Here is a 25,883-nt window from a genome sequence, read left to right as displayed (position 1 = left end):
TGAGGCCTTATTTATTAGTCTGTGATTGTCCGTTTTTGATTTTGAGCTTTGAATCTTTCCTTTTTAGATGCTGGATTGGAGGTTGAAGTCAAAGACCCCCCAAAAGGCATGATACCACCTGGCACTCAGATGGTCAAACCAAAGGCTGAACCTCAGCCTAGCAAGGTGAGCTCAACCCGAGGCATAAACAATCACATGAACAAACCTATAAAATGCATGCATGCTTTTCAATCCCCCATCAGACAGTTTGTGCTGTCTTATATCCCTGTCAACACCAATTAGTAACTTTAACTAAAGTCTTACCTTAAGAACTACATTGAGCAATAATGTGATATAAGCACTGAAACAGGGATCTCCCTGTAATATGAAAGGGTTATTAGTGCTGACCACTTGCACTGAGAATCAACATCTTATTTTGCACCTCTGTTCAGCTTCACTTCCTTGTTTTGGTTTGCTGGTCAGACAATCAAAACCAATGCTGGTCCATAAAAAAAAGAAACGGACACAAACTGATTGTAAGCTATCTGTCCAGTGCAAGGTGATGGGACAGTATTGTATGTTATTGTGGATTGCGATAAAAAACACCTCAATGAGTTGATCATTGTGAATATTGTCACATGAGTGACTTATACGAATATACGTATATACGACATATACCAGGATACAAGGTTTTGGACACATTGCCAAGCCTTAATTATAGTTACACACTCTCTCAACCTACCTACACTCGTACTTTGAGTTTAGTTAATTTGCCAGAGAAAGAGACAAAACGCACATAGACAAAGTTGAAGATGAATTTGACATAGATATCGCAGTAATATCGCTATTGTGAATTATTTTGGCCAAGATGTTTGTACAGTGAAAATCTGATATCACGACAGCTCTGGGATCCAAAACAAACTAGCAAAGGATTTCTCCAGACTAACCCTAACTTTATCAGAGGCTTAGACCTCCTTTGCATTGATCAGGTGATAGGAAGTCATCCAGTGTGATGTTGCTTTACTTTGTTGAATGTGCAAATAAGCAACCGCTTGCTAATATGATGCACTTATTACCAAAAGTTAATTATTAAGTCCTTTTGTCCATTTGTGGCAAAAAAGTCTTATTATTATTATTATTATTATTATTATTATTATTATTATTATATTTATTCATCATACTCGGGCTATAGTATGCATGTAAACATGTTGACTGCTGGCACTCTGTCAGCCTTGTCATCTATTCATACTGCATTGATTGATTAATACGCATAGTTAAAAAAATGCTAATTAAAAATGATTTGAAAGTACTTCAAATGCCAATGTTGTGTCAAACTGATGCATGGCATGTCGGGGTCATCATTATTTTGTGAAAAACTGGTATTTTTATTTTGCAATCCATAATGGTGAAATAAGAAAAATTCTGCGCCTCTTTATCAGCACTGTGTATATTCCTTGGGAACATTTGTTTTGTGTATTTCCGGGCACTAGTGTGAATGTATTATCAAAAACAAACTTCATCCAACCGGCGGAGCTGAAAACAGAGCTCCTTAAGCCTCCTCGTCTTTCTGCGTTTGTATGCGTGTACTTGGAAGCAGGCTGTGTGGGTTAGAGCATGGGACCTCCCACCATCTACTTGCCCTGCTTCCTTCTCTCTCCTCCTCCCGCTGCACTTCTTGTCTATTTCGTTTTATGTTTTATCTTTTTATTCTTTGCTCCTGCCGCTCACAGTCTCCATCTCCCCCTCTGCTTCTCTCAGGTCCGCAAATTTGTGTCCAAGGACAGCGCAGGCCTGCGTGTGCGTAGTCACCCCTCCCTGCAGAGTGAACAGATAGGCATAGTGCATGTCAATGGCACCATCACTTTCATTGACGAGGTAACTGGCTCTAGACCAGGCAGATTATAAGTTATGTTACATAAGTATATCAGCTGAAGCACTATCCTCTTTGACTCTTATTTCCTTGTTTTTGTCACCTTAAAATCAGTAAGGTTAGAATCATAAGTATTGTATGCCATTTATTTTGCTAGTTTTAGAACTTTTCAGTCCTGCTTGGTTGCTTCTATGTATTATGTGTTATTACATCTCTAAATATTGATAACTACTTTCTTGCAAAGCTTATAAATTTGTTGCTCTTACTTTGATTTGCTTCATACTCTTGCAAGCCACTCTGAGGCTTCATGAAAGGCTTGAGCGCCTGCAACATAAACCCAAAGGATGTGATGCTTTTAAATCAAAAAATGAAAATTGTAGTACTCAAAGAATTTGCTTTATGACTGTACTGTAATGCAAGACATAATGTCCTGCAACCTCAAAGCTATTGTGTGTGTGTGTGTGTGTGTGATGGCGCAGCCCATCCTGTCTCCATAGTAACAGGATGGCATGGCTCTGCCCTGCCCTGTTGCTCTTGTTTCCTCTCCATAGATCCACAATGATGATGGCGTGTGGCTCAGGCTCAATGACGAAACAGTAAAGAAGTATGTTCCCAGCATGAACGGGTACACTGAAGCCTGGTGCCTCTCTTTTAACCAGCACCTGGGCAGGAGCCTACTGGTCCCAGCCGACGTAAGTAGAAGACGGCCCTGCTGAGCGGCCCCGTCCCAGTTCGATAAATACAGAGGCTCCTGTGCTGTTCATTTGGGAGAGAGCTCAGAAATATCTTTATTGTTTTAACAATCAGTTTATTTTCACTCCCAAAAATGTACTCGAAGCATGGTTAATTGAGAGCTTCATCCAAGTATAACTGCTGGGGTGTTCTTCCGCATGAAGCTATCTATATGTAGCAACACCGAGTATAAAACTTTCCCTAACACACTGTGCAAAGGAACAGCAGCCGGAGCGTGCATGTGTTAACTCATGTTTAAAGGCAAAGAAGTTCACCACAAAGTGACAGCACTTTTAAATATTCACATGTTTAGGTGGTATAAGTTTAGTGCACTGAAGTGAACCCCAATGCAGGATAAAAAAAAAAAGGTAGCCGAGGAATAATTTCATCCTGTGGTGAAGTGGGTTAGTCTGCACTCTTCCCTCATTGCCTCTCACGAGTCACAACTCATAAACACTCCTACACCACAGCATGTGTTAACAAGTGTTTCCCTCATATTTTTGCTCCATGCCACAAAAACCGCCACAACATGAAAGAATTTTAAAAAAAAAAAAGGGGGGAAAAAAGGAACGTGACTGGGTGTGATCGAAGACGTGAATATTGCGGTAACAGTGAAAGTATCTGAACGATGTTATTGATATCCAGGTGGTTTTCTGTCATGAAGCAATCACTGGTCCTCAAAAAAAGTTTCAAAGGGGAAAATTGTACTGCTCTACAATTCCACCCTTTGCATTGGGATGCATTAGGTGCTAGGAGGCTTCCATGTAAGGTCTCTTGTCTGAACAGCATGACACACCACATCATCCAAGTGGGGAATTTTTTTGGAAGTTTTCTTCTTATTGTTCCATTTGGTCGAGGATTTGGAAAAACCGACCCCGTTGTTTTTGGAGCAACCTTTCAATTACATATTTTTTTCTGCCCCCGCAATGTTTTTTTTTGGTATTTTACAATTATTTGTAAAGTGTTCAAACTTTTGACAAGCTTGGCCTGGATCTACAGTTCCTCTTGGCCCCATTTATCAGTGCTCCACAATTTCACCATCTGGCCGATCATATTCTGTCCTCTCTTCTTCACCTTGTCAAATAACCCTCTGATGATGACTTCCAAAGGAGCCAAGCCCCAAAAAATATTATTTTTTCTTCCAAAAAAATACACGAGCGCCTTCCCCCATCCTGTTTTCTCTCCCCTCTCTCTCGCTCTCTTTCTCTCTCTCTCTCTCTCTCTCGCTCTCTCTGGAGTCGTCTACTGTTTTTTGTTGACTGTCTCACGATCTGTTGCTCAGAATGTCTTTAACGCTAGCCAAGGAGTCAGGGATATCGGCTTTTTGTCGTGGACTCCCTTAACTAAATTCCCGCCACAGGTGAGTTGTATGAAGTAGGGACACATGCCCCCGTAGCTTATCGTCCTATCTGTCACTCTACTTGTCCCCCTTGAACCCCTTGTGACTTTGTAGTCTCCCACAGTGTTGCCATCAGGCAAAATAGGGTTGAACCACAGCTGCATGGTTGTCTGTTTTGTTTCGTTTTGATGAATCAGTGACGAAACACTATGTCACTACTGGCCCACAGACTCGGAGCAGTGATCCCATTTGGGTTTAAAAAAAAAAAAAAAAAAGTAATTACTGTTCAAGCTTGTGTGTTGCATGGGGGTTGAAGATACTAACGTCCAGTCTGTTGCATGAGGTCCTGTTTGAAAAGGCTTGCCATCTATAGTCTTGTATCCTTGTGCCTCATAGCATGCCTCCCTTTAGCCTGTATGAAAGAAGTTCTACCTACTGTCTATTGGTTATTTAACAGCATCACTACATGGTGTGTTGAATTTTTATGTTGTTTCTACTGCGAGTATTTCAATCTTCAATTATATTGAAACTTTTAGAATGTATGTACAGTACATGCATTTTGTAATATCCCGGGGAATAAATAGAGTTTTGGAATATCACTTGAGGTTGGAAGTCTAAACAGGCTTCCAGGTAATCCATGTTGTGATATCTAGTATTTGTAAATAAGAGTATCTCACCTGAGCATGACACGGCCTCTAAAAGTAGTTAATAAGAATAGTTTGACCATTCTCACGTCGCCACTTTGAATGGAAAACTGCTGCTAGCAGCTGGCTAGCTTAGCTTAGCATTAAGACTGGAAACAGGGAGAAAAGCTAGCCTGACTCTGTCCTGTAACAAAATCCACTTGCCAGCAACCGATAAAGCGCACTAGTTAAAACTTTATATCTCACGTGTTTAATATATACAACGACATAAGTGTAAAAATGGCAGCTTGTGGTTTTATTGGGGTTACTTTCTGGACTTTTTAATTTGCCGGGAACAGTGTTGAGAAGATTCCAGGAAACATAGTACGCCTGGCCAAAAAATAGTCCCACTCATAACCCCCATGGGAAACTGCAACTTGTTGTTTTTACAGAGGTTACGGATTGTATAATAAAGATATAACAGTTTGCTGTTTTCAGCCAAGAAAGCCCCAAATGCTTAAAGGTGTTGAAGATCACACAGCACATGTACATAGTGACAGACTTGATTTATAACTGCTCGATATGAGAAATGAACTAGGGTCCAAAAATAAATTCTGATGGTTGATTGTTTTACACGGCAGGTTGTTCTGAGCAGACATGCTCTTTAGCCCGTTACACTGCTAGCGGTGGCTCTGCGGCATAACATTTCAGGACTTAGCGCTCTGAACCTTGTCCTGGACTGTAACATTTTTGCAGCCTGTTGTTGTGTTACTGTACGTTGCCCCTAATCCATTGCTCTCACCTCTTGCAGGAGGTCAGGGGCCAATCGGAGGAGAACGTAAAGGAGGTGAGCAGCTGCCCTTCCCACGAGGCCCCCATTCGGGCGCAGAGCAGGGCAGGGCAGGGCGGCGGCCCGGGGCTTTATAAGGTAGTGAAGACCGGCCCCTCTGGTCACAACATCAGAAGCTGCCCAAACCTTAGGGGTATCCCCATTGGAATGTTAGTTCTTGGCAACAAGGTCAAGGCCATAGGCGAGGTACGCACACACCCCAAATGATGCAATGTGGTTTTTTTTGTGACTAGAGTTTGAAATAATGTAATGTAGCCAATGTTAGTAGATTTTGGCCTTAATTCTCAGGGATAAAGTTCCCTCTTTGATTTTCCTAAACTGATTTTGAATGTAAAGAATGTAATCTCGCTGTCTGAGGGGAATACATCTGGTGCTTCTGGGTGCGGGTGTGTGTTGTGTATCTTTTCCCACTCGAGGATCAACTCCTGCTGCGGCTGCGACACTTTTCGCGTGCTTCCTGATTCACTAACTTCAGTTTGTCTACGAATCCATTGCAGTTTCAGCATGTCGTATTCGTCCGCCTTCCAGACTTCTCAGTGGAAGTGTGATCACGAAATGCTTGAGCCTGTCTGTGCCTTGAAATGTCTCTTTCTTGCACTTTTAACCATCCTGTCAATAACTCCGGTACTTTTCTAAATTCTCTTTGGCGTGGTGATCAGTGGAGCCCCGCCTCTTTTTGGATATGGCCTATCATTGGCTGCTGTGGTGTGTCATGCTGTTCAATAGTTTCCTCTCTGAGCCTGCACTTGGAATGCCCTTTCTGAGATCTGAGAGGGGCAGCCTGAACATACTAATACTTCCATCTATGTCTGTTTTTTTTTTTTTCCAAAATGATAATATTTCAGGGAATTGAGAAAAAACAACTTCATGCATTTACCTATCAATAAGCTACCCCTTTCTTAGAGTAAGTTTTTTTTTCTTTTTTTTTTTTTTTTAGCTACATCAGTTTTGTCACGCAGTGTCTTCTGATACACAAACTCTAATTCATGTGATCTATACTGCTGTGGATTTTGTCCGTGTCAATCAGATGAATCCAATGCTTGCATGTTAATGATCTTCTGCAAAAGTGCTGTGTGTGTGTGTGTGAGGCAAAGTGTTCAGTGTTTGTATGTGTGTATGGGAGTGTGGATAAAGAGTGTTGTTTGTGCATCAGGTGGTCAACTCAGAGGGGAACTGGGTTCAGCTGGATAAGAACAGTGTAGTGGAGTTCTGTGAGAGCGATGAGGGAGAGGCCTGGTCATTGGCCAGAGACCGCGGTGGAAACCAGTACCTTCGCCACGATGACGGTGAGCCGCACTCAACAGGGGAAAAAAACTTTTGAGCGTCATGATGGGATACTTCATTTCATTCTAAATGTCTTTCTTCCTACCACCTTTATTAATTCTATTTGTAAAAGTAAGGTTTTCTGTTTTGATCTATTTCTTAGATGTACAGCACTCTGCGCTACCTAGTCTGTATGAACAGTATGTGCTATACACATACAGATTACTATTGTTTTTATAAATTGTTCGATAAGGTAATTTGATCTGCTCTTCCAGAACAAGCACTGCTTGAGCACGGGTCCCAGACCCCCCCACCCAGCCCGTTCTCCGTGCAGGCCTTCAACAGAGCCGCGGCCTCAAACGGAGCGCAGGGCTTTGACTACGGCATCTCCAACAACAAAGGTGAGCTCAACGTGGCGTAAAGTCGCTTTTCTTTTACAGACGAACTTTCTATTACATATCCTCAACCTGCACATCACTCTGCTTTCAACATCCACGTTGCTTTATGCTGGTCATTTACAAGTCCTCAGGCTGTAGTCAAAGATTTGGAGTGATGTTCTGTCATTACTGATGTACACCTCACCTCTGAATTCACTCTGCATTCCTCGTCTTTTTATTCCCCGCTTTATTTCCTCTATCTGACTTCCCCCCCTATGCTTTGGATTGAGACTTTCCTCATAAGTTGTTTTATACATTACCCCATTTTAGTTGTAAAAATGCAGAGATTTTTACAATCTTTAATTGTGCAGTTTTATCGCAATGAGAGGTGCAATTGCCTCTTGTTCAAAACCAATAAATCACAAGGTGTATGTGATCCAGTATGGGTCAGTCCATAAAAAAAGAATGAGAGTAGAACAGATGTGGAACTGTTTGCTGTCATTTTTAACTAGTTCATTAGACAATGGTGCTCACCGCTCACAGTTCCTTCCAATGGCAACGGTACTCAAAAAAATGGCCGCCGCTCTAATCATCCTACTTTGTTATTTTGAATGGGAATGGGCCTTCTACTCTCATTCTATTTCGATGGCTCAGTTAATCTCTTTAAAATCCCAGGTGCCATCAGTCAGCGATCTTTCATCTCTCTTTATTTACGCATGCTTTTTAACGTGTCTACTGTTGCGATTTCATGTCTAACATCTCTGCGATGTCTGTGTGCATGGGCCAGTCAGTGTGCTTCTGTTCATTCCGACTTCTCTCGGCTCTGTTTAGTTGGGCGTGGTTCGCTAACCCAACACAGATCACCCTTTTTTCACTTTAATTCAGTCTCTTGACAACATTTGATCATTTACATAATCCCTGTTTTCTTTATAATAATGGTGGATTACTGAAAATTTCCCCCTAATGAGCTCATCAAATCTGCTGCACTGTCAAGATCGCCTTGCCCCAAATGTATCTGTGTATCTTTCTGCCTGAATATCATGCTGACGCTGTGTCAATTGTCTTTCAAACGCCTTAACTCTTTCTCACTGCTTGAAAAAAAGGAGGCTGACCTGTTTAGCCATGCTAATCAGAGAACCCTGGTTATTCAGATAATACAAAGTTATCGTAACATTACTGCAGAAAAAAGGCTTCATTCACACTTGTCAGTTCAAGTTACAGTTGACCACTTGTGTGTCGCTGTTTGGCTGATCCCACGTCTGGTTGCCTCTAATTTCAAAGCAAGGCACATGAACAATACCATGCTAATACGCCTTCTATGTGACTGCCAATGTTTCTGTTGCTTTAATGTGACAAGTAGAAGGACGACTTGTATCAGTGTCACTGTGGCTACGTGGCAACTTCATGAGACATGGATGCATTTGTACCTTTCTCAACATCACCTTTCCAAGGTGGTTTGAGTTGGCAATCTGTTTGAAATGCATCTTGGTTGCATTCACGCTTGGCTTTTTTCCAATGCCAGATTACCAATCTGCCCCAGAACACATTAATTGGCAAAGTGTCAATGGTTTAGGCTCGTCTCTACTCAGTTTCAGAGCAACTTGTGAGTGTAGACCCCTGCACTTAATACATAAAAAGTCAAAAATAGTGCTGAAACACCCCAACATTTTTGTTGTGAGCAGCATCTGTATCCAGAATAAGAAGGCCCTCTATAAGAAGGCCCTCTATACAACTCTAAATCAAGGTGACAGCCACTGCTGAACCATCTGATGGAGGGTTTTAAATCACACGCCACCTGTGTGATGGACACATCATGCTGTGAGGCAGATGGAAAGATGGATCACTCTCAGATTGGTCAGCTTGATGGACCGGTCCTTGTCAAAGCTCTTTGAGCAAGTTGGAGAGCAACCTCATTGAGAGATCTCTCAGGCTTCAGTATTCAGCCATGGTGGTTGAATGCCCCCATCCGCCTTCAGCCAGGCAGCCTCCCATTTATGGCTCCAACAATTGATGAAAAGGAAACGGATTTAAAATTCAGACCTCTACATTGCAGACTCCATGTCAACATTTTCCAGAGTCTATGTTCGAAAATGACACAGTGACTGGGTTTTGTATCTGGTTCACAACTATTCATTTGTGTCAATAGAGTGGAAGACATCTGTTACACGTTTACAAGAGTCTTTGAATGATTACTGATGCAGTGTCAGCTCAATATACGGTATATGGGGAAGGGTCCAATTTCTCCCAGCACGTTTTTACGGAACTTCTGATGAGGACGAACAAGTTTTTCACGGAAGAATGACTCCTGAAATGAATACATAAGAAGAACCCCCCCTCTCTGCCCCCTTCCTCAACATAACCTTTCCCCAAATAGAGTTGCGAAATGGGAGGAGCCGCTAGTACTGGAAGTATTTTTTTTAACACTGTAGAAATCTGTTTGAAAGTATTCTGGTAATGATGTGTTGATCAGTGCGCCACAACAACACTTTCCTGGATAGTTTAACAATAGTATAAGTTCATAACAAAGTCCATTTGAAATGACATTGCATATTTACAGCTACAGCATACACCCTTGATTTGCCTTAATTTGACAGAATACCGTTCGTCTACGTAGGTGGAGATCTTATTTCAGATGATACATGCATCCAATCAGATCTTACATGAAGCAGTATCATTATAGTGACCATCTGAAAGAGACACCAAATCAACATTTACGGCATAAAAGTGTACTACTCGGGCTACTAATCTAATTAGCTGTTAAACAGCATTCAATGGAATTTAACTAATCAGCTGCAAATGTCATTTGCAAATGTTTCTTGGGAGTTGCAGTTCACCTCTCTCCTTATACTTTGTCCACCGGAACCTTGTACCTTTTCATCTTTTTATTCATGCAACCAGAGGATTCATTGCCCAGTTGCTCCCCATTTGGAAGCCCATCCAAGCCTTGGAATGCTCCGGCCAATCCTTTGGCATCGTCTCAACAGAAAATGAATAGGACTTATACTTCAGGGACCGTGGAGCTTCTCCCATTTCGCACGTACGCGCCATCGTGGGAGATGACTGAATGATTGACAGGAAATAAACTCTGACTGATCCTCACACCCCCCCCCCCCTTTGGAAGCCTCAAACCATAGTATAAGCTGTAGTTTTTCCCCATCCTCTGTCTCCATGTTTGCAGGTGACCGGTTGAGTGCCATACTGAATTCCATTCAGTCTGGGCCCTTCCTCTCAGCAGCTCCCTCCTCCTCCGTATTTGAGCAAGCCGCCCAACCTCCTCCCTCCTCCTCCTCCTCCTCCCTTGTCCACAGCCCATTTGTGTTTGGACAATCCCCCTCCCAACTGTCTCAGCCACAACCACAGCTTCCGAGTAAGTCTGTCCTGCTTTCTGACAGCGCTTGCTTGCACAGATGTTGATCCTTTTCCTCGCAGCGTTTTGTTTTTCCTGGTTTTGTTCAATATTCATGTATTTTTCTGGGGAGGGCAGCAGCGACATGTGACACATAACAGTGCAGTTATGTTTCTAGAGTGCTGAAATATCCCCAACAAGCCAACATGTCTAGTATTTAATGTTTAAATCTTGTTCATAAAAAAACAAATCAGGTGACACTGCCTTCAAAAAATATGCATTGACAGGTATTTTCACTTGTTTTTGAAAACAAGATTTCAAACTTAAATACTCGACCAAACATCTTGTTAAAAGGGATATTGTTGCCGTGTGCTGAAGTAACAGGCTGAGCTGCTTATTTCTCTGCTTGTCTGCTTGTTCTGCTAGTCAGCTTTTTTATTCTTTTCCCCATCTTCCTCGCTGCTTTAATTTCAGATCTGCATTTTTTCATCCTTGATTAACAACTTGTTTCTTTTTCTGCCTCAACCAGCCCAGAGCTTCACTGCAAACGTAAACAACTTTAGTCTAAATAGTTGTTGGTTTATAGTCTCCCATAATCCCCTAAAACAGCATAAATGCAGTCCTGGTCATTAAGTCATTTTACATATAACACAAGTACAAAATACCACAATTTAGTATAAAGACCATCTTGGAAACAGGATTCAAAATATCTGTTTGTAAGGTGTGTTTCCCTCTTTCTCCCCGTCTGTCTTTTCTTATGTATTGCTACTCTTTCTCTACGTGTATGACATTTTTTTTTTTTTTACTTTCTTTCATCAAGGTGTCTTTTAAAAAAAAAAAAAAAAAAAAAAAAAAAAAAAAAAAAAAAACTCATCTGTGTGCATAAATAAATAATATGTGCTCTCAATTTAGCTTACAGGTAACTTATGTCCTTCATGCCGTCAGTCTTTTGCACATTTCCCCTTCACACTTACTCTAGATATCTTTAATGTATTTAAGATGGGATTTTACAGACAATGGTGTGATAAACCTATTTTACAGGATAAAGGGCTTTTTCTCCCTAAAAACTTTGAGACTGAGGATGTTCATTAAAAACTCAGCTTCAGGTTGTGGAGTGCTTCTTAAATGTTTTCTTTGTCATCATCTTCAAACTTCCAGCTGCCTAAATGCCTCATGCTTAAGGTGTATGCCGCCCTCTGAAAAGGGGAAGAGTCAAAATGTATATACAATTAAATGGAGAGCACATATTACTTAATTGTGTGCACAGCAAACTTATATTTCCATGACAGCTCTATAGCTTCTCTTTTTTTCTCTTCTATAAGTGTTTCTCTCTTCATGTTTCTCTCTTCATGTTTCTCTATCTATCGGTTGATCTTCCCGTCACTTAACTTGTTGTCCTTTTTGCCTCTTTCTATTTCACCTTCTCGACTTGACCCCATTGCCTCTTTGTGCTTTCTGTCTCTCTCTCTGTGTGGTGGCCCCCTTGCGTTCCTTGCCTTGTTTGTTTACCTGCTCCACTGTTTTCTGCTGTAGATGGTTCATCTCGCCGCCTTGCTTCTCGCGAGCGTGTGCACAAAAGCAATGTGTCCGTGGCTGGGCATGGCACTGCTCTCTCATCTCTCGCTCTGAGGCAAAAGGGTGGGTAATCACAGCATGCATGCCTCCCTCAGACTGAACAGAGGGTGGGCAGGAACCCATGAAAAAAACGATAGCTTTTTACGATAGCTTGTGAAAAACATTTTGGGCATCTTGTGTTCGAGCAAACCTTTAAGACTGTGGCCCTAAAGTAGGATGTGGCCAAATCCTATATTGTAATAAAGAGGAAAAACTAAAAGAGCGTAATGAAAACATAGAAGTTTCGATTTAAAGTTCAGTTTTAAAATAGGTGGACCTTAAATTCTATTGACTCAGGATTTTTGTGGTTGCTATACTGAACTACTAGGCTATAAAAAGTGAACACTAACTAGGTCAAATATCAGTAGGAGAAGTCCCAGGACTGGGCTGGAATCCATCTTTCATCAGCTCTTCCATGGTCCACTACTTATCTTCATTGCATTGCATTGCATTTTACCTTATATTTTCAGCATTACATTTTTTCCTCTTAGGTTTTCAGTGTTTTGCGCTTAGAGCTAAATGGTTACACTCTTACCACCAATTTAGTCCTCTTTCGTGTTGTAACTGTGTTTGACTTATTAACGTTCAGGTGAGCGAGGGAACCTGATGCCCGGAGCGCGGCCCATGTCCCCAGCCTCCAAACACCGGCAGGAGAACCGCTCGCCCAAACAGGAAGGCCGGGGAAGCCGCTCAACCGAACAGAGCAGGAGCAAGACAGGGGAGGGCGGCATGTCAGCCAGCGAAGCCCTCATTCTGCGGTCCGACACGGCCAAACTGAGGTCCGACTCTCACAGCCGCTCCCACTCGCCCAATCACAACACCCTGCAGGCCCTGAAGGCAGATGGTAGAACCCCGGGAGTCCGGGCTGAGTCCCCGAACCCCGGCTCTCGCTCGTCCTCTCCCAAACAAAAAGGTGTATCCTCTTCGGGCAGGTCTAGTCCCTCCAGCACCTCCTCCCAGCACTCCTCTTCATCGCAGCATGACAAGAACCTCCCACCTAAAGTCAGCCCTTCCGCCAAAGCCCGGCTGGACCCTCCCAGAGAGAGGTCCAAATCCGATTCATACACTCTGGACCCAGACACACTTAGAAAGAAGAAAGTTCCACTAACAGAGCCGCTTAGAGGCAGGTCTACCTCCCCCAAACCTAAACTGTCTCCTAAAGATCCAAATAACGGAGTGATTGGCAATGCAGAGAACCGTGTTCCCTCTCCACATGTGACCCAGGAGAACCTCCACAGTGAAGTGGTGGAGGTGTGCACCTCCAGCGCCCTCCTCTCAGAGGATGGCAACGACGAGAACGCAGACGCTCAAAATGCTGAAGATGGCTCAGGCAAAGTGCACTTTAGCATCGGCAAAGCCCCCGTCAAGGAGGAACTAGAGAGCCGCGCTTCGCCCAAAGTCAGCCGCAAAGCCTCCAGTCGACACACGCGCCCTAAGAAGGAAAAGTCAGGGCCTCTGTTCAAAGGAGAGAGTACTTCAAGGGCCACAGAGCCTGCCAAACAGGCCATGTCACCTTCCGTGGCCGAATGTGCAAGAGCGGTCTTCGCAGCATTCCTGTGGCATGAAGGTATCGTCCACGATGCCATGGCCTGCTCCTCCTTCCTCAAATTCAACCCAGACTTAACCAAAGAGCACGCCCCCATCCGCAGCTCCCTGGGAGGACAGGGCGCAGAGGAGAAAGAGAACAAGCTAAAGAACCGCCACTCCTTAGAGATCTCCTCTGCACTCAACATGTTTAATATTGCGCCGCACGGCCCGGACATCTCCAAAATGGGAAGCATCAACAAAAACAAGGTGCTGTCCATGCTGAAAGAACCTCCACTGCCAGAGAAGTGCGAGGAGGGGAAGGGGGAGGCCACTGGCTATGATATGACTTCTCATCCGGCCATGAGAGTGAAGTCGATCTTGCCGCTGACCTTGCAACACCTGGTGGCATTCTGGGAGGACATCGCTATGGCCACCATCAAGGCAGCCACCCAGAACATGATCTTCCCCAGCCCGGGTTCCAGCGCCATCCTGAAAAGGAAGGAGCACGAGAAGGACGGCAAAAAGGCGAAGAAGGAGAAGAAGAAGAGGGACAAGGCAGAGGTGCGTCCAAGAGGGAATCTGTTCGGAGAAATGGCACAGCTCGCCATGGGTGGACCGGAGAAGGACACTATCTGTGAGCTGTGTGGGGAATCTCACCCTTACCCTGTCACCTACCACATGAGACAGGCTCACCCAGGTGAGAATCCAGAAGTTCTGGTTAGAGCTTTGCCATTTTCAATAAGGGTACTGTATAACTGGGTAATGGACTTAGTGCCTTTTAACACTCCTACATGGCATTTCATTGCAGGTTGTGGGCGCTATGCGGGAGGCCAGGGCTACAACAGCATCGGCCACTTCTGTGGTGGTTGGGCAGGTAACTGTGGAGACGGAGGCATAGGAGGCAGCACCTGGTACCTGGTGTGCGATCGCTGTCGAGAAAAATACCTGAGAGAGAAACAGACTGCCGCCAGGGAAAAGGTAGCCTACTTGTGCTTAAATTTGTGTCCCACTGTAACTAAAGCCCTCACAGCTCAATCTGACTTCTTTGGCTTGACTTAAAACCAATCTGCATGTTCTTTGCCAGGTGAAGCAATCCAGGAAGAAACCCCTGCAGGTCAAGACTCCTCGGGCGCTGCCCACCATGGAGGCCCACCAGGTGATCCGGGCGAACGCTTTGTTTCTGCTGTCCCTCAGCAGTGCTGCCGAGCCCAGCATGCTGTGCCACCACCCTCCACGGCCCCTGCACCCTCAGCTGCTCCCCAGCCTCAAGGAAGGCGTGTCGGACGAACTCCCCAATAAAATGGGCTGCCTCTACCTCCAGACACTAGCTAGGTAGCTTGCAGCTCAGTTAATGACACGTTGTTGTTGTTTTTTATTCAGCAAAGGAAACCTGACAGGTACTTGTGCTATTAAGATGATTAGAGTCACTCTCCTCTCATTCCGCAGGCAACACACTGAGAACTTTGGGGCCTACCAAGACGATAACCTCTTCCAAGATGAGATGAGGTATTTGCGCTCAACATCTGTTCCTGCACCTTACATTTCAGTCACTCCTGATGCCTGTCCCAATGTGTTTGAGGAACCAGAGAACAACATGAAATCAATGCCGCACAGGTAACACGTCTGAGTATAATGCTTTTAATCACTTCTTGGCATGCTCACAAAATGAGTGAATTGTGGGTGTTACTGTTACGGATTTTCTCATGCATCACCTACTGTTATTGCATGACATAGACATACATACATGCATGATATTTAAGTCATGGCAGATCAGGTAGCAGTTAGTTTTTGAGATATTAAAATTATTTTCCTATGTTCAGAGCAGACCAATATAATTGTCATTGCCGATATACACTGTACGGATAGGGAGTTCTGTGACGACTCCCTCTCTCTCCACTGCACCCTACTGTACAAAGAGACAGCAAGCATTTTGTTCACAAAGTGTGCCTTAATTGTTATGCCTCCTTATCATGATCAGCCTCATTGTATACAAAACAAAAGAGCCTGGCTGCTCTATTTTCTGGTTAATTTAAACGTTCTTGTCAAGCAAAGAAAACTGGTATTAAATTTGCCTTTCTTATTGGTCAGCTCTGCTCTTACTGGTGCTGCATTTAACCTCCGAAGGGTCGATGTGTTTATGATCTTTGTGTAACAGGCTAAACCGTCTGTTTCATATGCTCTCTTTCAGTCTGGAGACCAGTCCAATCACAGACAGCGATACGGCCAAACGAACAGTGTTTCAGAGGTCTTACTCAGTCGTAGCATCCGAGTATGACAAGCAACACTCGCCCTCTCAACCCCGAGTGAAAGCCGTGCCCAGACGCAGGGTCCATAGTGGTGATGCAGGTAAACGCATCTATTCATTTGAGATGTGATACCCAAGGATTAATGCGTCACAGCGTCATCTTTAACATCCACCCTCTCTTTGCCCCTTACAGAGGTAGGATCTTCCCTGTTACGGCACCCATCCCCTGAGCTGTCCCGGCTGATTTCGGCCCACGGCTCCCTCAGTAAGGGGGAGAGGAACTTCCAGTGGCCTGTCCTGGCTTTCGTTATCCAGCACCATGACCTGGAGGGCCTGGAGGTGGCCATGAGGCATGCACTGAGGAAGTCTGCCTGCAGGGTGTTTGCCATGGAGGTACAAGCAGCAATATCTCTCTGAATCTCCAAGCTCGGCCTTTAATTGTTGCTATTTATCCAGTAGTGAATCAAGGTTATAGGAAATTAGTTGGCTGGATATTGTTAATTCATGAGTTCAATTGGTATACATGTAAGGAGACTAAATGGCATGATTTTCTCTTGGTATCCCCATCAGGCCTTCAACTGGCTGCTTTGCAATGTGATCCAGACTACCTCCCTGCACGACATCCTTTGGCATTTTGTAGCATCTCTCACCCCGTCGCCCTTTGAACCAGAGGACGAGGAAGACGATGAGAACAAGGGGAACAAAGAAAACGTGGAACAGGTAACGAGTGGTTAACCATAAAAGATCGTGCAGCATTACTTACTCCTTGTTGTAGCGTCTTCTCACTGTGACCTTCTCCGCTCTGTGCTCCACAGGAAAGAGACCTTGGCGTTTGTGAACACCCACTGTCAGACATTGTTATTGCTGGGGAGGCAGCTCATCCTCTCCCCCACACCTTCCACCGCCTCCTTCAGACAATCTCTGACCTCATGATGTCACTACCCAGTGGCAGCTCACTTCAGCAGATGGCGCTTAGGTAATCTTCCTAAATTATAAAAAAATTATACCCACCAGCCAACATTTTCTAGATGGATTGATTTCAAACTATAACATAACAGATTTCTGCTTCTTTCAAAATTTTTAGGCATAGGTTTGACATTCATATTTAACTAATTTGCGGAAAGATGAGAGAGTTGAATTATCAATTTTTGGACTGTTGCCAGCTCTGAGATTCATGTGTGTATTGAGGGAAAACGTATCTCTGTGACTTATTCCTCTAGGTGCTGGAGTCTGAAGTTCAAGCAGTCCGACCACCAGTTCCTCCACCAGAGCAACGTTTTCCATCACATCAACAACATCTTGTCCAAGTCGGACGACGGAGACAGCGAGGAGAGCTTCAACATCAGTGTGCAGTCAGGCTACGAAGCAATGAGCCAGGCAAGAAAACAATCGCTTTCATACTTCTTATACATCAGATCTGTCGTCTGTTGTTCAACACGGATTGAACAGTTACAGTAACGTGCACTAACCTGACTGTGTGTGATGATAGGATCTCTGCCTGGTGACCTGTCTGAAGGACCTGACCAGCGTAGTAGACATCAAGACGTCCAGTCGTCCTGCCATGATCGGCAGCCTTACGGACGGCTCCACAGAGACCTTCTGGGAGTCTGGAGACGAGGACAAGAACAAAACCAAGAGCATCACCATCAGCTGTGTGAAGGGCATCAACGCCTCCAATGTGACTGTCCATGTGGACAACTCCAGAGACATCGGGGTAAGGGGCCAACGGCAACATTGTTGTTGTGCTAATGTAGAGTTAAGACCATTGTGGAATTGTTAATAATATGTTTGTCATATTCACAGAACAAAGTCACATCAGTTACTTTCCTGTGTGGAAAAGCAGTAGAGGATCTCTGCAGAATCAAACAGGTATGGTCAGTTGCTTTGGTAGCGATGTGGGAATACAGTGTAACCAGTTATAAGCCTAGTCTCTATGAAAAGCTGTGTAATTGTACCTAATATTAAAATACATTCCAGATTTACATGCATATATAGCAGAACACTGTGAACATCCCCGTGCCTTTTCATCAAAAGGTTGACCTGGACTCGCGCCACATGGGCTGGGTGACAAGCGAGCTCCCTGGAGGGGACCACCATGTCATCAAGGTGGAGCTGAAAGGTCCGGAGAACACCCTGAGGGTGCGCCAGGTGAAGGTCCTCGGTTGGAAAGAGGGCGAGAGCATCAAGATTCTGGGCCAGATCTCAGCCAGCATGGCCCAGCAGAAGAACTGCGAGGCCGAGACTCTCCGAGTGTTTCGCCTCATCACCTCACAGGTCCGTCTAACTGCTTCCTCCATACGTTATCACGTGACAAATATCTAGAGTCTCATGGAAACTTTTTTGTTTTAATTTAAGGTCTTTGGAAAGCTCATCTGTGGAGATGCAGAACCGACTCCAGAACAGGAGGAGAAAAACCTTCTTTCATCACCCGAGGGAGAGGACAAGGTCTGCACTGTGACAGCTTACCCGTGTTTAAACATTTACTGGCCTTCAGCCTGACGTTTTACACATTGTCCCTTTTTATGAATAGGTTCCATCGGACGCTGACCTTAAAGAGCACATGGTCGGCATCATTTTCAGCAGGAGCAAACTCACCAACCTCCAGAAACAGGTTATTACTCCGTTCTTTAAACAATTCAACAGTATTAACTTCAACAGAGTTATTATCATCTCAGCCCTCTTACCAAACGTGCGTACTCTTCTCAGGTGTGCGCGCACATCGTCCAGGCCATCCGTATGGAGGCCACCCGCGTGAGGGAGGAGTGGGAGCATGCCATCTCCAGCAAAGAGAATGCCAACTCCCAGCCCAGTGACGACGACGCCTCCTCGGACGCATACTGCTTTGAGCTCCTGTCCATGGTCCTGGCTTTGAGTGGCTCCAACGTGGGCCGCCAGTACCTAGCTCAGCAGCTGACGCTCATGCAGGACCTGTTTTCTCTGCTGCACACGGCCTCCCCGAGAGTTCAGAGACAGGTGGGTGAAATGGACCGCACCGGATCTGTTTACATCCATGTTTGATAGCTAAGATAAGATAAGATAAGATGGAACTTTATTCATGATTGTGCCAGAGTTGTATTAAAGATTACAACAGAAGAATAGCAAAAAACAATAGAATAAATATAAGAACAATAGAATAACAATTTTAAGTGTTAAAGAAATAATACTGACGCCATTGCAAAATAGAACAAAATAGCAATAAGAGTAAGGTAAATTAATAAAGTAAAAAATTCAACTAAAATAGAAAAAGTAAAGTGCATCAACAAAGATTAAATATAAAGTGTATAAGAAGTGCCTAATGGAAACTAAAATAGAAAAGTCATATTGAGTAAGATATTAAGATAGATATTGTCAATGATTGAAAAAGTAGTAAGTTATATTGCACATAGATTAATGAAAATAATATTTTAAAGTAATATTGGAAAATAGCTGGAAGTCTTCTTCTTTCGTTCATGTCCGGGCCTTTTGCTATCTTTTTTGCCCTGACTTGGAGTTATTGTTCAGGTGTAACTTTAAAAAAGAACGTGTTTGATAACACGTTAAGGTAAATACCTCATTGCGCTGTACAAATTATGTTCTTGTCTGCCATCTGCTCTTTCCTCATCTCAGGTCACATCGTTGCTTAGACGCGTCCTTCCGGAAGTCACGCCAGTGAGGCTTGCCAGCATCATCGGGGTGAAGGCCCTGCCACCGGCGGACATCAGCGACATCATCCACTCCACGGAGAAGGGCGACTGGAACAAGCTCTGCATCCTCGACATGTTCCTGGGCTGCATCGCTAAAGCCCTCACCGTGCAGCTGAAGGCCAAAGGCACCACCATCGCCGGCACGGCCGGCATGGCCGCGGGCAAAGGAGTCACCACCGTCACGCTGCCCATGATCTTCAACTCCAGGTGGGTGACTTTCTGCTGGGCCTAATCCAAAATTTTGAGAAGTTATTATTGGCAGTTTGCGGCAAATGGTAAGGTCTTTTTGATTTTCATACTTTATTGCCCCTTTCTGTCATTAACAGCTACATCCGCAGGGGAGAGAGCCACTGGTGGATGAAAGGCTCCACCCCTCCACAGATAGCAGAGATCATCATAAAGCTGGTCAAAGACATGGCAGCGGTAAGTTCTTGTTGTTTAAAATGACGGTTCACCCCAAAAATAAAAAAAATCATATTTTCCTTCTTACCTGTAGAGTTTATTGTGAGCAGTTTCACATAGGAACTCTTTTCTTTCAACCTTAGTAAACCACACATTACATGCTCACTACAAGATCTGTGGATTATCTTGACTAACTGAGTTATGATATCTGCAAAGAGACCTTGCTGTTGAGTTTTTCAAAAGTATTTTTTGACGTGTTGAGCACAGCATAGTTGCATCTCTTCGACCGATATCTCCCTAACTAGGCTACTCACCCCAAAACAATCTAGGAGCTAGGACCCTGATCTTTGGAGTGAACTGTCTATCTTTCCCTTTAACTCCTAATTTGATATAGAACCACATTCGCCATCTTTGTCATGAATTTCATATTTCTGTGTATTGTATTGTGCTTGCTGTTTTTAGGGCCACCTATCAGACGGTTGGTCCAGAGTCACCAAAAACGCAATAGCTGAGACCATCATAGCCCTGACCAAAATGGAGGAGGAGCATCGTTCTCCTGTACGCTGTATCGCCACCACAAGGGTAGGCACTCAAATGTCACCATACACAAAGCACGTTTACGATTACCAGGTATGAGCTAACCACATATTGTATCATGTTCTGTCTCCCAGCTGTGGCTGGCCTTAGCTTCACTGTGCGTGCTGGACCAGGACCATGTGGACAGACTGTCCTCTGGTCGCTGGATGGGCAAAGATGGACAGCAGAAGCAGATGGTGAGGACGATATATATAAAAGGCCAGGATTTAAAATAACTGATAGATTATTGACATAACAACAAATTGATTTTTCTCCTGCTCTCATCCACAGCCTATGTGTGACAATCACGATGATGGCGAGACGGCAGCTATCATCCTGTGCAACGTGTGCGGCAACCTCTGCACCGACTGTGACCGCTTCCTCCACCTGCACCGACGCACGCGCTCTCACCAGAGACAGGTCAGTGTCGTTGTTAGGATTCTCCCAATAGTGTTGGGCGCTGATAATGTGAATCTATTCATGGAAGGAATGTGGAGGAGAGCGTGCTGGTGTTTAAATTGTCTTCCTGGCTGCTTTCAGGTGTTCAAGGAGGAAGAGGAGGCCATAAAGGTGGATCTCCATGAAGGCTGCGGGAGGACCAAACTCTTCTGGCTCATGGCCCTGGCCGACTCTAAGACCATGAAGGCTATGGTGGAGTTCAGAGAGCACACAGGTAACATAGCAACAGAGCATACCACTGTGCTTTTATTTAGTATGAGTACTTGTATTGCTGCAAATTTCTTATTTAAAAAAACTTTGGTACGTTTATCAACAGAAAAGTCTAATTGTTTTTGACAGGTAAACCGGCCTCCAGCAGCTCAGATGCCTGCAGGTTCTGTGGGACGAGAAATGGCACTGAGCTGTCTGCAGTGGGCAGTGTCTGCTCAGACCCAGACTGCCAGGTACTGAACGTCTACTGTTAACAACTTGATCATAACTGTAACCTCCTGGTTCCTTTTTTCTGCCTCTGTGCCGGCTTCAGCCGTGGTCAAAGGCAATATGTTTTCTGGTAGTCTATCCCTCCATCCTGTCCTAGCTAAATGGCTAAATCATTACATTACATTTAGCAGACGCTTTTATCCAAAGCGACTTACAGTCAGTAGTATATTACATATCATTCACCCATTCACACACTGATGACAGGCTACCATGCAAGGTGCCACCATCAGACTCTAACTAATGTTCATGCAACATCCAGTCCACACCGATGGCAAGCCTTCGGGAGCAACTTGGGGTTAAGTGTCTTGCCCAAGGACACATCGACTGCCGAAGCCGGGTATCGAACCACCGACCCTCTGATTGGAGAACTACCTTGCTCTCCACTGCGCCACAGCCGCACCACTCATTATGCTGTTATTTTAACAACACCTATCTGTCCATTCTGTTCTTTTGGTTTGAAATAGAATATACAACATATGCACACATAAAAACATTAAAAGCAATACAAAAAATGAAAAGAAACAAAATGGCAAAAACAGTGCTCAAATTATTATGCTGTTATTTTAAACACCTATCTATTCATTACATAAAATCAGGTGCTTTTTTCTTTGTTCCTTAATGTATTTGCAATTATATTCTAACATAACTATATTAACCAACTATGAATAGATTTAATCAAGATAGAATAGTACCAGTTTTGCTAAAACACTGTACCCATTTCAAAAAACAGAACCTATTCCTAAATATTAGGATTTTGGTGGAATGTGTCTCTCCTCCTGAGAGGAATTCTAGGTTTTTGCTGATTGGAAACATTGTTTTAGATAATTTTTTGTATATCAATAGTTGAGAAGATGAGTATGGATTCAAACGTAGCCTGATGGAGCTGAAGCGTCTACTGAAGTATGAGTCTTACAAATAATGGATGAGGAGTTGACCGGCCACATATCAAGCAATGTAGAGTTACAGTATGTAGTAAAGTGTGTTTTTAGAAGTGCTCACCAGTCGTCTCATGTCGTCTCCCTCAGGAGTACGCTAAGCTGGCCTGCAGTAAAACTCATCCATGTGGACACCCCTGTGGAGGAGTCAAGAACGAGGAGGCCTGCCTCCCGTGTCTGCATGGCTGCGACAAGAACACCGGCTGCCTGAAACAGGATGCAGACGACATGTGCATGATCTGCTTCACGGAGGCCCTCTCCGCTGCTCCTGCAGTACAGGTAGCTCTATGTAGGAGCACTGGTCTATCATGAGGAAGAGTTTCACTTCAGTTTTTTTCGTCTCGTCTAACCCCTTCATTCTGTTCTCAGCTGGACTGCACTCACGTGTTCCACCTCCAGTGTACTCGTCGCGTTCTTGAAAATCGCTGGCTCGGGCCCCGAATCACGTTTGGGTTCATGCTGTGTCCCATCTGCAAGGTAAGGTGTTAGCCGAGCCTCTCTGACTTAAAGAGATTAACCCAGCAAACAAAGAGACTGCACACTGTTTCCGCCACACCTCTAGGTCCATTCAGCTCTGTTTGCTCAATGTTTTTTGAAGAGCAAGCTCAGTCCACGGTAACACTGTGTGACTGCTTTGTTCACTGTCATTGCTGTGATACATACAGTAAACTCCACAGACCTACCTATTTATGAACGTGGGCTGGTTTGTTTCTTTATTTCTTTGTTTCTTTGTGTGCCTGCAGAACAAAATCAATCACTCTGTGATCAAGGACCTGCTCGACCCCATTAAGGAGCTCTACGAGGACGTGAGGAGAAAGGCTCTGATGAGGCTGGAGTACGAGGGTCTACATAAGAGTGAGGCCATAACCACACCAGGAGCACGTTTCCACAATGACCCTGCAGGCTTTGCCATGAACAGATATGCATACTATGTCTGCTACAAGTGCAAGAAGGTACTACGCAACTTAAAGTCATTTTTTAATGGATTTTTTATGTTGTTTAGAGTTTGAAAATTAACGGTTGCCCTTATTTCCAGGCCTATTTTGGGGGAGAAGCTCGCTGCGATGCGGAGGCCGGACAGGGAGACGACTACGACCCCAGTGAACTCATCTGTGGAGCATGCTCAGATGTGTCCAGGGCTCAGGTGGGTAGTGATGCCTGGGAGGATCCTGGTTTTACTATAACCAAAATAAAACAAGAATTCATTTTTTAAGACATTTTGGGAAAAACACACAAGTTGAAGGAGAAGGTTGCCAGAAAACTGGTATCAATCTTCTTGTCTCACTTTTGGCATGAAGGCGCATAATCAAATTTTCCCAAATGTGTGACTGTTTCTTTAAAACGTTGCTTATGTGTTTTCTTCCCTTGATTTATTCTTGTTCACTTGTCACCAGATGTGCTCCAAGCACGGCACAGACTTCCTGGAGTATAAATGCCGGTACTGCTGCTCAGTGGCTGTTTTCTTCTGCTTCGGCACCACACACTTCTGCAACGCCTGCCATGATGACTTCCAGAGGATGACCAGTGTCCCCAAGGAGGAACTGCCACATTGTCCTGCAGGTGCCTAATGAGTCCATTGACTACATTCGTCTGGGGAATGTTAAATAATTGAGATTGACAGCAGATACCAGACAGAAATAACTATTAAAAAAAAAACATATTTAAAATGTCTTCCTTGTCCTTTCCATCACAGGTCCCAAAGGCAAGCAGTTGGAGGGTACCGAGTGCCCTTTGCATGTTGTTCATCCGCCAACAGGGGAGGAGTTCGCCCTGGGCTGTGGGGTGTGCAGAAATGCCCACACCTTTTAAACAACACAAGACTTCTACTGAAAACCAGTTTGTCTACTGTGATTTCTGGCTGCTGCTGAAGCTCAGCCATGAAGCTTGGCTCTTGTATTGTCAAGTCTCCTGGACACCGGACCAGGTTTCTGCCCTACGCCAAGAGTCCTCAGGTCTGCTCCTCTACCAACATCAGTATCCGGGCTCTGCTACAAACACGAGCTGTGGCTCCTTTGGATTCAGTGTAACCTGAAGGGGGTGGGGGGAAAAAAGAACAATAGAATTTTAAAAAAAGAAGAAAAAAAAGAAAATATCTTGTGACGTGTTTGCATGCGGCCGTTGTACTCCCTCGGCTTCTATAGACGTTGCACACCTCCTGATCACTGAAGTGTAACAATACAAGATTAAACAGTGAATATGAAATAAATTTGTTTAAAGGCAACTGTGGATCAGCGTGGGTTTAAAAAAAAAAAAATAGGAACAGGCTGTATTTCCAGCTTCCTAACTATAAATTTAAAATATTGTTGTATGTAAACTTTTTCGTAATCTTGCACAGTATTCTCCACTGTCAAGTGCATCATGGGTTGACGGACAAAAAAAGAAGGTGGATAAGACTGTTAAGAATAATTATGTTTGGGAGGAAAATAGTGTACGATTTATCTAATCTTGTATATAATGATACTATTCAAAATAGCTGTATTCCGAAGTTGCTACTCTTCACTTCAGTTTTGTTTGATATTCTGGGTTATGTTTTGAGCCAGAACTTTTAATGAAGTGCAATACTGGGTGTGCCTCCTATTTTGCAGCTGTTTAACCTATGGAATGTATGTCAATAAAGCCACTGTACATTTTTATACAGTAGACAGTCGTAATTCCCCCTCTTCTAAATGTCCGATCTCTTCTGTTGTGTGGATATGAGAAGGAGGAGCCTGGCGCCTGCAGTGAATGATAGTGGATGTCAATCCTATTTGCAGCTCTGTCAAAAAGAAGAAAAAAAACCTACCAAAATCCTACAGTAATACAAAAAGAAACAAAAAACCTCACAGTGAGACTGATTACAGCTGAATGATTTGAGGGGCCAGTCTTCACACCAAATACAATTGTGCACCTGTAATGCTTTTCCCTAGTAGGAGGCGGGGGGATCGGGGGGTCAGGGGAACAGAGTGTGGAAAAAAAAGCTGCTGTTATATAAAAAAGCTTAATACTTGTGAATCTGCTCTGTAATATCTGTGGTGGATGGAGTCGAATGGTAATAAACCAGGTTCTCTGTTTCGCAAAGTATACAATGTGTCATTAATGAGTGGTGACATTTCCATTAAATGAACTGCTGTCACTGTTGGCCTTTGATGGATTTATATTGAAGAGGTGACTAAATATCAAAATGAAAAGGCTGAAACTCTCATGCAACTCACCAGAGATTAAGAAAAAGCTAAGATGTGTGACTCTACTATTTATTTCCTGGTTCCAATCTGCAAAACTAAATCAGCCAGTTCTCACTGAGCCGCAAAATAAACCTCACTGATGGCCTGCAATGCCTGTAAAGGCTACCTCAAATGCCAGTTTGAAGTGTAAACATCCAGGGGATTAAAAAATGATTTATGTTCTTTTGTGTTGGTGTAACTAAAATTCATATCAGTTGCAATGACAATATGCTTTTCCTATGGCAGGAGGAAAGTGATATGATGACATTGTAACTGACTAAAGCTATTTTAATTAAATGTTTACTTTTTAATTATTATTTAACTCGTACTAGAATGAAGAAACACAAGGAATAATATTTTTTATCTATTTATTTTCTGTGGTT

General features: G+C 43.8%; 1 protein-coding gene across 10 annotated transcripts in view; it reads left to right on the top strand.

Annotated features, from left to right (window-relative positions):
* The window catches only part of mycbp2 (MYC binding protein 2), a 66,316-nt gene extending 40,681 nt beyond the window's left edge, over positions 1 to 25,635 (top strand). For 3 of the 10 annotated variants that reach the window (XM_054615337.1, XM_054615339.1, XM_054615336.1), the window contains 35 exons: positions 68 to 165; positions 1,738 to 1,854; positions 2,401 to 2,541; positions 5,355 to 5,579; positions 6,547 to 6,679; positions 6,932 to 7,057; positions 10,212 to 10,400; positions 12,583 to 14,217; positions 14,329 to 14,498; positions 14,605 to 14,852; positions 14,967 to 15,134; positions 15,709 to 15,866; positions 15,959 to 16,158; positions 16,336 to 16,485; positions 16,581 to 16,741; positions 16,986 to 17,142; positions 17,255 to 17,479; positions 17,569 to 17,634; positions 17,800 to 18,039; positions 18,121 to 18,210; positions 18,296 to 18,376; positions 18,472 to 18,738; positions 19,372 to 19,655; positions 19,775 to 19,871; positions 20,313 to 20,432; positions 20,522 to 20,623; positions 20,718 to 20,846; positions 20,967 to 21,099; positions 21,225 to 21,328; positions 22,391 to 22,579; positions 22,670 to 22,777; positions 23,044 to 23,253; positions 23,337 to 23,444; positions 23,695 to 23,860; positions 23,994 to 25,635. In XM_054615337.1, the coding sequence (XP_054471312.1) occupies positions 68 to 165; positions 1,738 to 1,854; positions 2,401 to 2,541; positions 5,355 to 5,579; positions 6,547 to 6,679; positions 6,932 to 7,057; positions 10,212 to 10,400; positions 12,583 to 14,217; positions 14,329 to 14,498; positions 14,605 to 14,852; positions 14,967 to 15,134; positions 15,709 to 15,866; positions 15,959 to 16,158; positions 16,336 to 16,485; positions 16,581 to 16,741; positions 16,986 to 17,142; positions 17,255 to 17,479; positions 17,569 to 17,634; positions 17,800 to 18,039; positions 18,121 to 18,210; positions 18,296 to 18,376; positions 18,472 to 18,738; positions 19,372 to 19,655; positions 19,775 to 19,871; positions 20,313 to 20,432; positions 20,522 to 20,623; positions 20,718 to 20,846; positions 20,967 to 21,099; positions 21,225 to 21,328; positions 22,391 to 22,579; positions 22,670 to 22,777; positions 23,044 to 23,253; positions 23,337 to 23,444; positions 23,695 to 23,860; positions 23,994 to 24,109 (6,911 nt within the window). In that variant the 3' untranslated portion in view covers positions 24,110 to 25,635. Of the gene's footprint in view, positions 1 to 67; positions 166 to 1,737; positions 1,855 to 2,400; positions 2,542 to 5,354; positions 5,580 to 6,546; positions 6,680 to 6,931; positions 7,058 to 10,211; positions 10,401 to 11,912; positions 12,018 to 12,582; positions 14,218 to 14,328; positions 14,499 to 14,604; positions 14,853 to 14,966; positions 15,135 to 15,708; positions 15,867 to 15,958; positions 16,159 to 16,335; positions 16,486 to 16,580; positions 16,742 to 16,985; positions 17,143 to 17,254; positions 17,480 to 17,568; positions 17,635 to 17,799; positions 18,040 to 18,120; positions 18,211 to 18,295; positions 18,377 to 18,471; positions 18,739 to 19,371; positions 19,656 to 19,774; positions 19,872 to 20,312; positions 20,433 to 20,521; positions 20,624 to 20,717; positions 20,847 to 20,966; positions 21,100 to 21,224; positions 21,329 to 22,390; positions 22,580 to 22,669; positions 22,778 to 23,043; positions 23,254 to 23,336; positions 23,445 to 23,694; positions 23,861 to 23,993 lie in introns of all 10 variants that reach the window. The other 7 variants (XM_054615344.1, XM_054615340.1, XM_054615338.1 and 4 more) reach the window with 7 other exon arrangements.
* Positions 25,636 to 25,883: the final 248 nt, after the last annotated feature.

This window comes from Anoplopoma fimbria, chromosome 16, assembly GCF_027596085.1.
Source record: "Anoplopoma fimbria isolate UVic2021 breed Golden Eagle Sablefish chromosome 16, Afim_UVic_2022, whole genome shotgun sequence".
NCBI lineage: Eukaryota > Metazoa > Chordata > Actinopteri > Perciformes > Anoplopomatidae > Anoplopoma > Anoplopoma fimbria.
Note: the sequence above shows the minus strand (reverse complement) of the source record. Positions and strands in the feature narration are given on the sequence as shown.